This window comes from Phyllopteryx taeniolatus, chromosome 13 (genome assembly GCF_024500385.1).
Source record: "Phyllopteryx taeniolatus isolate TA_2022b chromosome 13, UOR_Ptae_1.2, whole genome shotgun sequence".
Classification (NCBI taxonomy): Eukaryota; Metazoa; Chordata; class Actinopteri; order Syngnathiformes; family Syngnathidae; genus Phyllopteryx; species Phyllopteryx taeniolatus.
Window position 1 is genome coordinate 8,533,529 of NC_084514.1, and position 18,551 is coordinate 8,552,079.

The 18,551-nt window shown below is 41.8% G+C and overlaps 1 protein-coding gene across 8 annotated transcripts in view; it reads right to left on the reverse strand.

Moving 5' to 3' along the window:
- The window catches only part of slc8a3 (solute carrier family 8 member 3), a 53,448-nt gene extending 35,904 nt beyond the window's left edge, over window positions 1–17,544 (reverse strand). For 2 of the 8 annotated variants that reach the window (XM_061794932.1, XM_061794931.1), the window contains exons 1-3: window positions 17,266–17,544; window positions 16,913–17,164; window positions 7,705–9,527 (exon numbers count right to left, since the gene is read on the reverse strand). In XM_061794932.1, coding sequence (XP_061650916.1) covers window positions 7,705–9,461 — 1,757 coding nt within the window. In that variant the 5' untranslated portion in view covers window positions 9,462–9,527; window positions 16,913–17,164; window positions 17,266–17,544. Of the gene's footprint in view, window positions 1–7,704; window positions 9,528–10,390; window positions 10,697–10,883; window positions 10,963–11,353; window positions 11,699–16,912; window positions 17,165–17,265 lie in introns of those variants that run through there. The other 6 variants (XM_061794937.1, XM_061794935.1, XM_061794934.1 and 3 more) reach the window with 6 other exon arrangements.
- Window positions 17,545–18,551: the final 1,007 nt, after the last annotated feature.

Consider the following 18,551-nt stretch of genomic DNA (forward strand, 5'->3'; position numbering starts at 1 on the left):
AACAAGCTTTCGCGTAAATGATTCTCACCATTTATGCTCATCTGGTCACGGAGGACGCATTGTTTTGTGCCTGAATACAAGGAATTGTTTATGCATGAACTAATTCTGTTTTTTTTTAACGAAATCCCAGATTTGACATAGGAATTGTTTTTTTTTAAATTGTAACCACAATATACTTTACATATAATGTACAGTAAAATGCTCCTTTGGGACCACAAAATAGGTACAGTACAGGTATAATGGGAACAGGAAATAGTAATTTGCAGAACTTTTGATTCCCATTGGAAAAAGGAAAGAACAAATGATACACAGATTTCTGGCCTTCGATGATGTCAGCAATTTCCTGTCCTCTGGTTGGTCAGAGCAAAACTTGTGACAGCCAACTTCGACAAGCAAAGCACGCCCGTAGCGATCTGCATACATTAATACGTTTCAAGTATTATGTATTTATTAGTTTATCAATTAATTTATTTATTTGTTACGGGTAACATGTATTTTATGTTTTTGTTATTTTATTAGATGAATATTGATTCTGAACTGCTCCAGATGATGCACTTGGCGCAGTTGCGTGCTGTTATATTATGCTGTCTTGTATAGTACTGATGGTTTCTATAATTGTGTGTTGGTATTAAGAACTGAACCACTGAAGACCCAGGTACCAAATTCAGTGCCCGCCACTGCTATTTTAAGGCCCCAAATTAGCATTTTGTGTGCAAGTTATATAGTATCTATATTGTAGAAATAAAATACATTTTCTCATACCTGTCTGGGGCTCTGTACTTCTCAGACGCTGCGGCTTGGCAATTTTGAATAACCCGAATAACTGATCCCTGGTCAGATTTACATAGCACTCAATGTGGCAGGGAGGTAGCCGGTGACACAGCCGGTGGCGGATTGCGTTATAAATAAGCCTTAACTTAATTGCATTCCCCTGACGGAGCGCGGCGAATGCAGGGCCAGCATATTTATTGCCACTCAACCTGTGAGAGCGAGAGAGCGAGAGAGAGAGAGAGAGAGAGAGAGAGAGAGAGAGAGCGAGAGAGAGAGAGAGTGTGTGTATGAGTGTGCATATGAGTCTGTGTCTGTCTGTCTGTCTATCTATACAGCTAACAGTAGCTATCTGTCTTTCTATCCAATACATCATCCATACATCCACTTTGACTATGAGTGATAAAAGTAAGTGGGCAAGTAGTTTGTTATTTAGCACAATGATGGCCAGAAGGCCATGTAAAGTTAACCATGCGGTATGTTGTGATGCATCTGATCTAACCCTTACAAGCAGGATTATGCACTGTACTTATTGCACTTCAAAGTCTGCGGACTGTTATATACAGCAGTACGTGAATTTGATTTGTGGATGGTTATTTATCCGTGAGTAAATTAATATATTTTTTCCAAATTGTATTTTTTGTGTAGTTTTTATTACACAATAACTTATTGTGTCCTCTTTTTTTTGTTTTTAACTCGACAAATACCCCGTATAAAAAAAAAGTTAAACTATCATGAAACATTTTCATGAAAATGAAAAACTTTAGTAAAAACTAAGAAAACTGACTCAATTTGAAAAACAAAAAGTCAAAACAAAATATAAACTATTATTAAAACTTCCAAACTATTATAACCCTGGCGCATGAGTGAGTGAGAATTAAAGAGTGTGAGTGTGCGTGCATGTGTACGTACGTCTAGCGTTTAGCAGCTCCAATATGCTTGCCCACATAAGAAAATGTCTCACGAACTACCTCTTAGGTGTTTTTAACCACACAATCTGCGTCATTTCACGACACTCATTGACACTCGGGTTGTACTTGTGTACCACTACACGGATACTGATTGTGTACAACAACGCGCAGTTCTGTAAATCTTAGTGCGTGAACATAACCGCATTGATACCCAGGGGGTATACTGTACTCACACACAGCTACATTGAGGTTTAGGGTTTACTGGAATCCAAGCAGACAAGTGGTGAATAAACGAGCTAGTGGTGGAGGCAGGGGGCGGGGTGGGGTGGGGTTAAGGGCTATTCCAGGACGCCTGTGCAAGTTCTAGCAAAAAATCCATGCGGTCAGCAGTTTTGCGGACACGTGTGGCGTCAGTCACGACACCGGCGCGCATTCCGAGCACATCGCCGAAGGAAGGAGGTTGGACGAGCATGCAAAAGCTAAAACTGAAAATGGCTACACGGCTTCAGGGATGCAAGGCGGTGGTTCTCAAGTTGGGGTCCCTGAATCCCTCGGGGCACGCAAAATAATTTGTAATACAGTGGACACTCACATGCATTCGGCATCAGCGGATTCACCTAATTTCTTGATTTTTCTTCTTTTTTTTCAGTTCTTTTTTTCTTTTTTTAGGAACCAACCCAATAAATGTTTATTGGCAGTCTATCCTCAACTTATTGAAGAATTTGGGGGTTTAAAAAAAAAAAAAAGATAGTTTTTTTTTTTCAATGCGCTTATAATGAGCGTTAGTTATCCAATGATTTTGGCTATTCGCGGTCCGGCCCAGTCACTATCCCCCACAAATAGCGGGGGTCCACTGTCGATTATTATGTCCCATCATTCAGTGTATACTGACATTTAAGGACCAGATTGTACTTTTCTCCCCAATATTTGTGTATTTTTGCATCTAACATTTGGGGATTTTTCCAAATATTTGTTTTTTCCATTGAATATTTTTTTTAGTATTTCTTTAATTATTGTCTAATATTTTATATATATTTTTTACTTTTTCTAATATTCTTCCATTATTTTAAAATATTTTTGCCTGATAATTTTTTTTTATTTTCTCTGTAATAATTTTGCATTCTTTAATATTTGTATATTTTTCACCTCCTCCAAAATTGTAAATTTTTTTTTTATTTTTGTTGAAATATTTTTATATTTTTTTTCCCCCTAATACAGTGCTGCCATGAGATAGGAGTGTAATTCGTACCTTGACAATGTTCATAAATAGACACATAGATGCGGATTGTTAGCTCGTGTGCCTATGGCATATCTCATTATTTGTTAGTAGGCTATGTGGTTGTTACAAGTACACAACATCTTTGTTTTATGTTTAGTTTGACAGTAAACTTCAGCTGGGAGTACCATTAAAGAGACTGAAGCTTTTTGAATTGTTCACTATTTGCCAAAGTGCTGCTTATTTTGACAGGAGTAGAGTTGCCACTGCCACCATACAGCACTCCAATCTCGAGTCTAAATCAAAGCAAAAAGAAATCGTCCGAACGACGGCTCATATCTCAGCAAACTCGTAAGTCAAGTCACTTGATCTCAAGGCAGCACTACTGTATGACTTTAATCTCATGACATTACAACTTTATGTTACTAAAAATGTCAATTTGTTATCGTAAAATGATGACTTCTTTTCTTGAAAACAGGCAACTTTGGATTTCCTAGCGCCTTCAGGGATACACGATAGTTATGTTTAACTGGAATTATGATTATAGAGCGGTTCTTCCAAATAATCTCTCCCGTGAAAGGGGTCCGTGGACCCAAAAAGTTTGAGAACCCCTGACGTAAAATGCTGCGCTTACAAGCATGCGGAGGCGTGGCGGTGGCGGCAATTAGCGCAGCTAATTGCGCTCTGTCCGCCGCGCACCACTCATTTGTTCATGAATGTATCAGCGCCTTGTTAAACACGCGGTGTCCCCGGGGAGGACGCCTCTGCCGACAAACAGCTGCCGCCCCAAAACGGCGCTCACGTAGCAGCACGGCGAAAAAGCTACATTATTGTCCATAAAGCCTTGGAGGTTTTTTCAGATTCCGACTGTCACTGAAAATTTGCTGCAAATGTGGTGGAAACACAGACAGTTCTCTGGATTGTTTCAAACTCCCTCGTGGATATCATGTATAAATCTCTCCCTCCTTCCATCCCTCCAGCCATCATCCATCTGTTCCTCCGTCATCCATGTATGTATCAACTCACCGGACAACCCAGAAATCCTATCATCCATCCAGCGTCCATTCATCCTGCCCCACACAAGACAAGTGGACTGTAATCCTGCGACCTGTCCTCCAAACCAAGGGAATTTGGGAATTTGTCATTTTGGGAACCTTTCCGAGCTTTTGGCCCGCCTGTGCGCTATTCATCATTTGACTGGACGTCACATTGTACACACCGGTCCCAACACAATGGACGGATCAATACACAACGCACAACAACAACAACACCATTCTGGCCATAATACAAGTGCTCTTCCTTTCTGCGTGCACCCACCGGGGAGTCTCTCTTGTACATAAATCAAGACAACTTCCCCCGTAGAGAGACCGGCGTGCCCCCAGGAGCCCTGCTGATCACCCTGACACTCGTCCTCCCTAGAGTTGTGACACGAGCAGAAGGTCCTGCTGGAGCAGAGGATGTCAGATGTGCAGATGTCAATTTGATTCACAGCCTCAGTGCCCTTGTGTGCGAGGAGAAAAAAAAAAAAAAAATCAATATTTCCAGCAATGCAATTCCGTAGAGTTTACACGTACGGGACCAAAAAAAAGGTGGGGACAACGTCTCGGTTTTTACTTTTTTGCCCTCTGTACGGTATTCTCATGAATTAGGAAAGAGTACGTACGACATTTACGTACACCATAACTCAACGATGCAATTTACAGTAATGGGACCCGTGCGCTCATCAGTCTGTTCGTTGTGTGATAGCGTTTCACACAATTAGTATGACCGTTTTAAATTGTAATTATTGTTACTACCGTATTTAGCGTCTAGTAGCTTTAGTTCAGTGGTAAACTTGCGAAAGAAGAATTGAATATTTGTCCCCTAATATTTGTGTATTTTTCCACCCAATTTCTAATATTCATGTACTTTCCATACAATATTTACCTCTAATATTTTTCTATTGTTTAGACATTTGTTTATTTCCCATTTATTATTTTTGTCCAGTATTCATTATTTTCTAATATTTTGTCATGTTTTTTTTCATATTTTTATCTATTTCTCCAGTACTTTTGTATGTTTTTATTCAAACTTTTCCTAATAATTTTTTTCTAATATATTCATATTTTTCCCAAATCTTTGTGGATTTTAAATCTATTTTTTGGTTTTGTACGATTTTTGTTCATAAATCATTATTTTCTAATATTTTTGGGTAATATTAAAATAATATTTGTATGTATTTAGTCTAAATTTGTTTTATATTTTTGAATGTTTGGGTATTTTCCAGGTAATACTTGTGTTGTTGTTTTTTTTTCAAATATCTATTATTTAATCTAATGTTTTTCTTAAATATTTAAGTTTTTTCTCATATTTGTGTCGTTTGTTTCCTAACATTTTACCATTAATCAATAACAAAAATTATAATATTTTAATAGTTTTTGTTGAATTTATTTTGTTCTTGTGGGGGGCTAATATTTTGAGCAACACTGCTTTGGCCCTTTTTAGAGTGTGCAAGTGTGTACCTAATGTTTTGCCTTTCCCATGAGCAAATATCTGACGTGTTTCTTTCATTAATATGGAGGTAATATGGTGTTGCACAGCGATAGCCGCGATTGTTTTGCTAATATTAATCATGATATGAGTTTTTATATCCTTTCATCTCTAGTCTGAATACTGACACACGTCACTGTTATACTTTGTGTGATTGCTTGGCTTCCAAAGCAAAGTGACACACGTAAACAATCAAAATAAAACAAAGGAAAATTGGGGGGGGTCACAACAAAAAACAATCCTCTGGGATTAGAGACGCCAGGTTAGCTCAGGACCTCCTGTTGCCGCAGTTGTTGTGTGACAAATCCTCACGTTGAATCCCCCTTGCGTGCAACACACACACACACACACACACACACACACACACACATGCATGTACACACATACACACATGGGAGCACTGGGACAAGAGGAAGAAAACAAGGGTATGCATGCTTGGATGAGAAACTAGGCTTAAAAACTAGGCTTTACATGATCAGGATTTTTGGGGCCGATTAGCGAGTTTAAAAAAACGATAACTGATCACCGATCCGATCACAAGATGGAGGAATGTGTCTATTTAAATGACCTGTTCATTTACTGTATATACTTGTGTACTTAATTGCTCAAAAAATTACATTTACAATAAATAATGTATCTTTGTTCCTGTATTTATGCCAGTGAGGCATAGTGACAGACAACAAATGAATGGTCTTCCATTAGATGGCAGGAAGTAAATAGTCATTAATGTATCCATATTTTTGTTTGTTGGTGTGCCGTGAGATTTTTCAATTGTAAAATATGTTCCTTGGCTCCATAAATGTTGGAAATCACTGCTCGAGTCAGATCGTGTATCCTCATCAGTCAGGTCAAACCAACATTACAACATGACAGAAATAATGGGTGCTAACTTACTGTAATTAAATCACTTTATTTTTAATTAAATGACTTCACCCACACCGAAACTTTAGAGCATGATTCGACAGAACGGCGGCATGTTTACGTACAACCGTTAGTGCTAGCACTAGCTTGCTAGGCTACATAACGTTTTTGTTGCCTGCTTGTGAGCCGTATGGTATTAAAAGTACGGGAACATGCCTCAAGCAAGCCTTAAACGAACGTCCTTTCCTGTCTTTAGCACCGGTGACCACCAACACACGTTTTTCCCCATTTTTGTCCTAATAATACAAAGTCGGCGCGCTCCACGCTTGTTGTCGTCGCCACGGTAACGAGTGTATCCGGTCGCATTTGAGTTGACAAGATAAAGTCCAATGACCGTAAAGAACGGGATGCGGTGGTATCGGAATACAAGATTTTATTGCAGTAGTCTGACATATGTTTGTTTGTTTAAAAACGCACCACTGCTGTTCATACTTAATGGCTTTTCAACCCTTGGCGCCAGGCCATTCTAGCCAATCAGATGCCAGAAGCAAGGCATTCCCATAAAAGGCACAAGTCACAACATAAATAATAATGTACGATATAACATGATATCGAGCTCCAGTAAGCCCAAACGCTAGTTAACCATCAAAAATAACTACAGTATGAGAATGTGCCACCGTTTTTTTGTTTTTTTTTTATCATAAGGCCATTTCATCCAATTACATGCCGGAAGAAAGTCTTTTATGGAAAAGGCATAACCTCTACCAAGGCCAAAAAGTTGATAACTGTCAAAAATAATTCCCCACTGTTTTCAAACTTGAATATGTAATGTATAACATAAGGCCATTTAAGCTAATCAGAAGCCGGACAAAAGTCAGTTCCGGAAAAAAGCATAATACACACAGTAGAGGATATAACGCATGATTGCTAAACGTCCAAATAAACGACATCAGAATACACCAGTGTTAACTGATGTTCTTGTCTGGCCCTTTCAGGCAATTGAAGCCAGCAGGAAAAAAGGCACAATTTACAACACACAGTACATTTAAACAAATATAATAACTGACCTCGACCAAGACCACAAAAGCTAGCCATCCAAAAAACAACATGAGAATGCATCTCTTTTGTTCATACCGTCTTGTCGTTGCCTATAGATGCCAAAAGGGGGTGGCAAAAAGCTACCTCAACTCACTTCAGCACCAAGTTCTCACCAGATGGCGCCAAAGCAGTAACAGTATTGCTTTGGCTTGAGCACAAAAACAATGGACAGGTGGTAGGTGAGTTTTTCAGTGAATAACGGAAGATAAGTTATAAAAAGCAAATAAAATCAGTGAATAGGTGAAGTAGCGAATGCCAAACTGTGAATATGCAGGGGGGGGTTAATGTATTTGTCAGTTCAAGTGAAAACAGCTGTCTTACCAGGTCTCATCATTCTTGAACTCCAGCTCGCCGTATGTGTCCTCGAAATCCTCGCCGCCCCCCTTTGCTAGCCCCTCCATGGTGCGGTAAGGCACAATGACCGTGCCCCGGGCGCCCGACGTCCTCAGCACTTTCATCTCCATGACACACACGCTTTCGCTGACGTGCACCACGCCGCTCTCAAAGGTAAAGATGCCGGCGTGGTCGTCATCCAGGATGGTGACAGTGGCCACGGCGGGGAAGCCTAGCGCCGCTTTGGGGTACGGCAGGCTGTTTGCGGACAGCAGCTCCTCTTCTGTCTCCAGCACGCGCAGGTTACCCAGGCGCACGAAGAAGTGCTCGTCCTCCTCAAAGATGTCATCGTCGATGATGCCCACGCTGATGTCCTTCAGCGTCTCGCCGGGCTTGAAGACCAGCGTGCCCTCAGTGAACTCGTAGTCAGCGCCCGCATTGGCCGAGCCGTCCTCCGTCTTGTAGTCCACGCACACGGTCTTGCCCATATCACCGCCCCGCCGGGTGACGGTGAGGATGGCAGCACCGCAGTTCTCTAGGCACTGGTAGGCGGCAGGCTCGAAGGCCACGCGTGACACGTACTCCTCGGGCTCGTCCACGCGCACCTCTGCCATGCTGGTGCACTTTCTAGCCTGCTCGGCCACGTGCTTCTTCAGGATGTTGCCGGCGCCCGTCATCATGCGCGTGGCTTGGATGCGGTAGAATGCGCGGCTCTTCTGCTGGTGGGACAGAGCGTAGTAGTTGGCCATCTCCACCAGCTGGTCCAGCTCCTTCTCCGGGTGCTTCTGCTTTAGGTCCTTGAGGATGCGGATCATGTCACGGCGGGACTCGTCTGCCTCCCTGCCCTCTGCCGGGCCCATCAGGTTGACGCCGCCGTCCATAAAGTGGGAGTTGACCATCTTCCCGTCCATCTCGATGCCCTTGGAGGAGCGCTCCGCCTCAGTCTCGATGATGACACCACGGTGCTTGTCGGAACGGTACTTCCGGCGCATGAACTTGTAGAAGAGCAGTCGGCGGTCGGCCACCCAGGCCAGCAGCACGCAGATGGGAAAGAAGGCTAGCGTCAGGAGGCCCTCCCAAACCTGCACCACGTTGGGTGAGAAGACAGCCAGGATCATGTAGAGCCAAATATATGCAAAGATGCTCCAGCCGGCCGTGATGAAGAACACCCGCAGGTGCTTGACTTTGCGCACCTCGCCCTGGGGGATGACAGACACGCACAGGCCCACGATGACGAACATGTTGAAGGCAGCACTGCCTACGATGGTGGACGGCCCCAGCTCGCCAGCTTTGAACTCGTGCCCGCAGACCTCGATGATGGACAGCAGGATCTCCGGGGCGGAGGATCCCAGCGCCATGAGGGTGAGGTTGGATACCGTCTCGTTCCACACGCGGATGGTGGCCGTGGTGGTCTCGCCATTTGGCCTCCGGATGACCACCTCCTTCTCCTGGGACGTGATGACCTCGATGGCTGCCATGAAGCGGTCAGCGATGATGGACACACCCAGGAACATGTAGATCATGGCCACAAAGTACACGATAACCCGCGCGATCTTGTCGCCCATGGACGGGTCCTCTGGGTACCAAATAGGCAGGATGATGCCGGGCCTGCACTTGGAGTTCCCCGAGCACGTTGCGTTGTCGGGGTTCAGCGGCGAGCTCGGGGTGGCCCGGGCCGCTGCCGAGGCCAGTCCAAACCAGAGGCAGGCCAAACACCCCGGACTTAGAAGCCTGGAGCCCTCCATGCACCCTCCTTGGTCTCAAGGGTCTTACTGCACTGCAATCCAGCACTGGGCCTTAACTTCGACCACCTGAACAAAACACAGGAAAATACTTTTAACGACATGATCTACCTTATCTTCCAATAAGCCATATTAAGTACTATTTTTATTTTGGTAGATTTCTACTTCCCGGTTTCCCGCCATTCCCCTTGACTTCAGTCGCGAGCTTTTTGTGAATAAACTGACTACGATTTTGCTTTCATGCATTTCAAGCAACCCATTTGTGCTATCTGACAAGAAGAAGCACCAAATAAAGATAGCGACTGCCATGTGGGCATCTAATGCTAGCTGCTAGCTAGCTAATTGTTGTATGCTTCAAGTTTCTTATGCTTAGTAATGACATTTCAAGATGATCATTATTAATCAGTGACTGAAACCAAGTGTTGCTTTTGCTACGCGATATTTAGCAGTTACTACTGCTTGGCTTCTGCTTCCTGTTTTCCTACAATTCCCCTTGGCTTGGTAGGACTCTTTTGTCCACAACAGAACTTTGATTTGGCACTTCTAAGCCTTTGAGTCCATCAATTGGTGCTGTCCAACAAAAACGTACTGAATAAAGATATAGACTGCTACTTGTTTTATTCTGCTAGGATTCCAATTCTTGTTTTTCCTCCACTTTTGATGGCTTGCTAGGACTCTCAGTTGCAAGCTTTTTGTGAAAAAAAGGGCTTTGACTCGCATCGTCTGTGCATTTGGTACTGGCATCTATTGGTACTGTTTGACAGAAAATGTAGACGGCTACATTAGCGTCTCTCTAGCTAACTAGCTGCACGTTTAACAGTTGAGTGACTTCTATTAATGGAGTGGTTCCACATCTTTTCACATAAGGAAACGGCGTGGGCGAGAGTTTCCCCCAATTTCACGAGTGCATAAATTCAGATGGGGCGACCTACTTTACAAGCGGCATAATCGCGACAAGTTGATTTCCTCCGTGGGAGGCGGGCCGGACAAAATATCCCCCTCGCTCTCTCTGAAAATGCATTCGTTTTTCAAGTCTGGGAAGAAGAAAGAAAAAAGAAAAAAAATGTAGATAAGGTTTGTTTAATAAAACGCTACCCTGCGGACGTATTTATAATCACGGGAGTTGACTTTGGCTTTTGGATGTGGAGACCAATTATGCCGATTGGAGCCTGATTTTCTTCAATTCCCATGGGAGGAGGGGGGTGAAAAAAACCATTAAAAAACACAAACGTGCTGGTCGGGAAGCAGACTAGCTCGCTCAGCAGGAGCTGCTGCCCGACTAAACAGTGTCCAAAATGTCGCATTGGCAAAAAAAAAAAAAAAAAAAAAGGCAAGCCAATTGGCAAGAGAGCATCAAAAGTGAAAGAAAAGACGGCGCAGATGTCTTTGACCATGTTATCCGCTAACCGCTCCATCTTAACGCACCTCCACCACCTCGACGGGATGCGAGCTGACAACCCGTTTAGAGCTAACGGCTGAGGTCATGTGGAAGCGGATTCCATCTGGTCGGCAAGCTAACTTCACAACCACCATGGCTCTGTTTTATAACGTTTACGATTATACTGTGGATGATATATTTTATTCATTTTTAAAAATGTCTCATACTTCTGCCACTATTGTAAAATGCAAGGCTGGAGGTTATGTTTTGATTTACATTTGTTAGTTAGTTGGTTAGTTAGTTAGATTAGTTTGTTACAGTTTGAGCAACATTTGTAGGTTGGCTTGCTAGCTGGCTTGCACAAAAAAAAAAAAAAAAAAAAAGGAAAATGTTTTCTGAAAAGCATGAGGCTGGAGGTTATGCTTTCATTAAAGTTGGTTAGTTCATTAATATTTTTTTTTTAAAGTAATGAAAGAAACAATAACATTTTGGTACGGATCCAGACAGGAATGTTTACCTCTGCCAAGCTGGAAGAGTGCAAGTGCTGCCGTTTTTAGCCGTTTTCGTTTTTAGCTAGCTAAGAAAATGATCCAGATACATGAATTTTCATTACCTCTGCCGAGCATGAATAGTGCAAGTCTGGAGGTTATGTTTTGATCACCATTTGTAGGCTAGCTAGCTAGCTAGCTGTATTACCCCTAAAGGGGGTAATAAGAAAAACCAAAACAATGACGACGTGGGTGTGGGTATTTGTATTTGAGGGAGGTTATATTTTGATCACCATTTGTAGGTTAGCTCGCTAGCTAGCTAGCTGGAGTATGAAAAAACTAACAATTACTGTGAAAAAATTTTTACACAGGTGCCAAACATTATTTCCTCTGCCAGGTGCAGAGAGTGTGAGTCTGATGGTTGTAAACTAGCTACCTGGATTACGCAAAAATGAAAAATTTTACATAAAAAAAAAAAATACAGTTTTGACACAGATGCAGGAATTTTTTATACCTATTCCAAACAAAAAAAGAGAGCAATAAATAAATAAATAAAGTGTAATTTTTGATGGTCCTTTGTTAGTTATGCTAACGTTAGCATTGTGCCAAAAGCTTAGTAGTGGGGTGGTGGATCTGGATGAAATTATGTTCTATTTCTTTTGATTGTTCGCCATGAATGGAACAGTCCACCTAATAAAACCAAATAAGTTCACAACGCGTCCATTTGTAGCATCTTCCGTGTCCCAAAGATTTACAACATTGATTAAGCACTCAATAATAATAGACACTCCCACCCTGTGTTTGTCAATTACGCTCGTTAAGACTATTACATCAAAGCCACTTCACAAGCTGTTGATTTTTTTGACTATTGATTTTCTCAATGGCTGGACTTAAGTGTGTGTGTGTGTTAGTAACTTCTAAATGAGCAGATACGCTACAACAATTTGCATATTTAATGACTCTTTTTTGCCCCATAGGGACTGTCACCAGATGTTTTTTGACCCTAAGGCCTTGTTCATTTTCCAACCCGTTCAGCTTGTTCATTGCCATTTTTGGCAGTCTGTAATTTTTTTATTGCATGAAGATTTTAACTAACGTGAGTTCATGTCATTAATATGAAATAGCCATTAATTTTTATTTTTAACCCTTCCAACTTGCGTTTGTGTTTAAACAATGTGCAGGTTGAAAAACCGAAAAAAAAATATTACTCTCAGTAGCACTTTTCTTATACAGTGGAGCCTTGAGATACGAGTTAATTTGTTCCATCAGTCATGACCACGCTTGTACCTCAAAACACTCATATCTCACATCATCATCCCCCATTGAAATGAATGGGAATCCAAATAAGAAATCAAACCGTTTTTGCCACATTTTTTGCTTCAGTTCAATATATGTTGTGCTGCTCCCTCTGGCGTCTGTCTTGGCCACATGGAGGCAATATAATACAGACATACGGATATACAGCTCAGTAAGCCTCAGTAAGATTATTCTTTCTTCGCAAAGGATAGAGAATATACGCTTGTGAGTATATTATTTGTCTACGTGTTGCTCCATCATTTGAGTTCAAATATCTGTCACTTCTAGGATGATACTGCAAAACAGATGCAATTTATTAGCCCCTCTATGGCAATTCCCATTATGTGTTAGCATTAAGCTAGCACACTTTGAGGCAAAGTTATGTGGTTGTTTTAAATAGACAATGTGTCTTTGTTTTATGCTCAGTTTGACAGTAGACTTCAACTGGGAGTGGCAATCAACAGCTTGAAGCCAATTTTTGAAAAAGATTTGACCATCTGCCACACTGCTGCTTGTCGTTAAGCAAGTTGAGTTCACTCCCATCCTACAGCGCTCGGATCTCAAATTGTTGCTCACAGGACAAGAAAACTACTGGCAAAATGACAGCTCATATCTTGGAAAACCCGTGAGTCAGGGCACTCGTATCTCAAGGCACCACTGTATTTGCTGTACCAGTGTACAGCAAATGTAAAAGCATTGTCAATTGCATTGCAATTTATTAAAATTTTCAAGCTTCCCCTTCTTAAATTAAAATGGAATTCTCCTTTATGGTAAGCAGAAGGTATCAGCACTCCCACTAAACGCCTTTTTCGGAAACTAAGAAAATTACATGAAGTTGCTCCCTTGTCCCAAAGTTTATTTAAAAAAAATAAATAAATCACCTCTTCTTGCAATGCTTGTTTGTTTATACGTGCCCTGCGATTGGCTGGCAGCCAGTTCAGGGTGTACCCCGCCTCCTGCCCGATGATAGTTGGGATAGGCTCCAGCACGCCCGCGACCCTAGTGAGGAGAAGCGGCTCAGAAAATGGATGGCTGGACCTCTTTTTGCTTCATGAACGTTACAATCTTTTTTTGGTTTGTTGTTGCTGTTTTTGCTTTGCATCTGAACTTGCATGAACTAAATTAATGCCATGTTAATGCAATGTTTAATTAGTCTTATTCATGCTCCGTGAAGCAAATATTAAATTACAATGAAAGTATAGATTTATTGCTTTTCTCATTTTTTTTTTGTTTGTTTCTCTTTTTACGGGAGCTGGAGGGGGGTTGGTTTGCATTTGAATTTGCATGTACTCAACAAAAGTGACATTTTATTACTTTTTCCTGCTCTGTGAAGCAAATGTTGCGTTGCAATATTTTGTTTTGTTGCTTTTTTTCTTTTGCTTTGCATTTAAACATGAACGAACTCCACAAATGTATGAACATGTATGAACTCAAAAAAATGGGATGCTCAATTACTTTTTCCTTTTTTGCTTTTTTTTTTTTTTGCAGTTGAATGCTTATGAATTCAATTACCAAAACATTTAAGTAATTTTTCCTGCTACGTGAAGCAAATTTTACTTGAAAATATTTTAAATGTTTTGCTCTTTCCGCTTTTTTTTCCCGCTTGGTGTACTTACGTTAGGTTTAGTTACCTTTCCCACTCTGTGAAGCAAATATTATTGTACATTGCAATATATTTTGAGGTTGCGCATTTTTCCTCTTTTTTTTAATTTCATTTTGAATTTGAAGTGAATAAACTCACTTAACGGGATGTTGAATTATGTTTACCTACCTTGTGAAGCAAATATTTCATGACAATAAGCACTGTATATTTGTTTTGCTGTTTTGTTTTTGCATTTTTTCCACTTTTTTTTTTTTTTGCTTCACATTTGAACTTTGAAGATCATTTTTACATGTTTTAAAATTTTGCATTTGAACTCAGTTATCGCATCGTTTATTCTCTTTTTCTAGCTCCGTGACTATCACGTTACAGGTTTCTCTGTTTGAAGTGCATTTTTGGCTTTCCAGCTGAACTCTCATTAAAAAAAAAATTTTAAAAATCTATTAATGCGACGCTTAATTCCTGCTCCGTGAGCCAAACGTTACATGACAATATTCGACTTGATTGCTCCAGTGAGTAATTACTTGCATTAATTAGTGTTAAACATTGACGATGAGCAATCAGTAACTGTGCTGACTTATCACTCGTGTTTATATGCGGGGGGCTCTTGTGCATATATGCGAGTTATTAAGCGACATGATTTATTCATGCACTCCTGGATATTGTATTCCTGTCAGCGGGAAATGTTCAGCGAGCCAATCGCGTGGCTCATTTCAAGTGAGGCTTACAGGGATTCTCCTAAATTGCATTTTGCTATGCACCAAACCATTAGGTACACCTGCGTCATCTATTTACACTGCTGAGGAAAGATGTTCCTAATACTTTTGCACACTGCTACATCCAAAAATAACAGTAAGAATAGTTTATGTAATCAGTTTTTGTTACTATCAATACATTTTTTTTTTTTAAAAACATTTGAGGATGTGGACCAAACAAACACCTGCTAACTCATTTTATGCTCGTACGATTGTTGAATGACGTTAAAGAGTTAAAGGATGATTGACAGCTTTGAAAAAGCAGAGTACGACGATAACCTTAGAACAGGAAATGGAACCTCCTGCCATAAAGGCTTAATTAAACATGAATTAATTTTTGCAAGCGTATGGCAGCATGTAGCTGGCTGAGGGCTATCAATTAGCATGGAAGAAACCAAACCCCTGCTGTGAACGGTGAAAAGCCAATCCATACTGCAATTGCCTGTAGATGCCACAAGATGGCGGCAAAACACTACTTGAAGCTCCCTAACCTCACTTCAACATAGTTCCTTGGCACCAAAATCAATAATCTGTCAATAATTATTGAACCTTGGGTTACTAAAACACCTGGGAACTGGGTTAAACAAATGTTAAAATAAAAATAAAAAAATAAATAAAAAAGCATAGTATGTCTCCCTTAACCCTTTGATACTGTTCAGGTCAAATTTGACCCATCACTACTAAAATACATTTGAGATCTACCAGTATGTGTGAAATCAAATGTACTCGTTGCACCATTTGCACTATTGTCATTGTATCAGAATCGCACCACTAGTCACTGTAAATCGCTTGACAACTCTGTATCATGAGGACAATTGTCACTGTATCAGCATTGCAGCATTATTGGTACCCTTTAATTTCTCAATAAATCTCCGTACTTTATTTGTTCTTATTTCCCAAATGTATATTTTTTTTCCTCGTGGCTGTTGGTTGTTGTACTAGAGTGGCTCCAAATACCGGAAACATATTCGTTGTGTGTTTAAACATACTTGGCCAACAAAGATGATTCTCCTGATTCTGATTCTAATCAAGGGAAATGGCGGTAACTGTGGGAATCGTGAAACTGTACATGCCGTAAATATGTACATTTTTATGGGACGCCAGTAACAGTGTTGAAGAGGGAGCGTGAACAGTCCCGTGAACTGTCTGTGTTTCTAGCACATTTGCAGAGGTCCCTGCAGAAACATGCGCTTGTTGGTCTTTGAAGGGCCATGGATCTTAAAACGGTCAGCGTGCAAACGGCGTTCACAAGGGAATTTGAAACATTCACGAGAACTGTCTGTGTTTCCACCCCATTTGCACAGGCTAGTAATACATTTTGAAAAGAGCTGTAATTTATAATTTGATATAGACAATTATTATGCGGATATTCTTGGCCTGGACCATATTTTGCCTGTGTGGAAAATGAGCACTATGTAAGCGTTAAAATGGTTAGACTGGATTACATGATTTCCTAACAGGGTTGTGCTACTACTGTATATGCAACGTGTATAAATGGGGCCACATTTATACTGTGCATGACATGACAGCCTTATTCTATTTTTGGATGTGTGTCTGTGTGTAGGGGGGGGTCTTCTAATAAACAAAAAAGTGTGTGTGTGTGTGTGTAGGGGTGTGGGGGTGGGTGTCATTTGAGCTGCACACTCAGCAGAGCTTCAGCTGTTGCTGATTAATCATCATCATCTGCTATACCTGAAGTGGTGGAGGGGCATGAGATGGCGAGGGAGGGGTCAAGGGGATCCCCAATACTGCCCCCTTGCCCCATCAACTTAAAGCAGACATGTAACACTGTGCACGCGACGTGTTCGTTTGAGAATATCAATGGCGCACCCATTAGAGCCTGAGGTGCGCACATGAGGGGGTTTATTGATCCATCCCTTCTAACGCCGTTCCATAAACATGCATTATTATGATGATTATTATGGGCTGTCACTTACCTGGATAGCTCGTGTCGAAGCTGGACCACCTCCTCCCCTACAAAAAATTTAAAATTCACGCGGACACCCCCCCTCCTCCTCCCTCAAGCCGGCTCAGATCCCCCAGTGAGCGGCGTCTTGGATCGGATTCGCCGGAGGTGCTCGCCTTGGTTCCCTGGTGATGGTGGTGGTGGTAATGGTGGTGGTGGTGGTGTTGGCGGTGATGTCCTCCTACCCACAGAACCTCCTCGCGTCTGGCGGGACTGAGCGGAGCTGTCAGTGAGGAGGGAGGAAGAGGAGGAGGAGGAGGGGTGAGGAACGAGGGAAGGAAAGCAGCAGTGAGGGAGCGAGGGGGAGTATTTTAAGGTCCTAACCGGTGATGGATGCTCGCAGCGGCTCTCGCTCCGCCGCCGAGCCGTGAATCAGCGCTCTCCGGCGAGGAGGGCGCGCGCACGATGTCCCTCCTTCTCCTCCTCCTCTTCCTCCACAGTCAGTGATGCTGTCCCGCATAGCTCCGTGACCGCCTCCTCACCCTCATCGCTTTCATCTGAGAGAGAAGAAGGGGAGGGGGGGGAACAAAACATTATGATGATTATTTTGCGTGGTGGCGTCCAATGGTGGCGTCCGCTCCTTCCCGCGCGCGGCCGACTACGTCATCGTCCTCATCAGCTGAGAGGAACAAACCTGCAGCGCCGCCAGTGTGGGGACTGTAGTCAAATCATTAGGTATACCTGCACTGAAGAGGTGAATGTAAAACAAAAACAAAACAAAACAAAAACAACGCAAAGAAAGGGATCGTTCAATGTATTTTTTTTTTTTACTATGTGTCCGCAGGTTTCCCAGGTGGGTTTCTAATATTTTTCCCCCATTGGAGACGTTGCTGTCGAAAGATGAAGAGGAGGAAGAGGAGGCACTGAGTGACTCACAGCCATTGCAAAATGGCAACGATACACAACTACCACAAAAAGCAGCCACGCAAATATTGTGTTGCGACTCCATTGATTTGGGAGACTGTCAAATCAAAGATGGCCTGAATTAAAAATTAAAAAAAAAAAAAAAAAAGGATGAAGGAAAGCTCCTGTTCAGAACTTAATCTTAAAAGGTGTCGGTCGAGCAAGCAGGCTATTGATTTTGAATGCTAACAGCTCAAAAGAGCTAAGTCAAAGATGAAATTCAGTTGGTTTCTTGTCCCCGTTTTGCTTTCACACCTTAAAAACTGTCAGGGATTGTTACTGTGAGCGGGAGCATGTAAAGTGAATACCGTTCTCATCTTTCATTAATACTCCTGTTTAATTAATACTCGGGATTCAAGCTCTTTCCACTCCCTTAAACAGGATCAATAATGAAAAGTAGTGAGTCAAGCCACGTGCAATACGACGGCCTTCTCGTGCCTCAACGACAACTCTTTCAAGTTCACTCAGCAATACGGTAAGCACTAACATTTGGGGATCGAGTGTTTTCTTTTTCGCAGCAAACAACAATACAAATGTAGGTATTTTCATGCCCAAAACAAACAACAACAAAAAAGATTCATAAGCTTGATTCCAGCAAATAAACCGTTCCGATTCATGTTCAAACTTGCTTTTTTTGTTGCTGTTGTTGTTAGAGCTGAAAAACCACCAGAATTACTAGCTCATGTTTTCCCCATGCAAGTAAATTT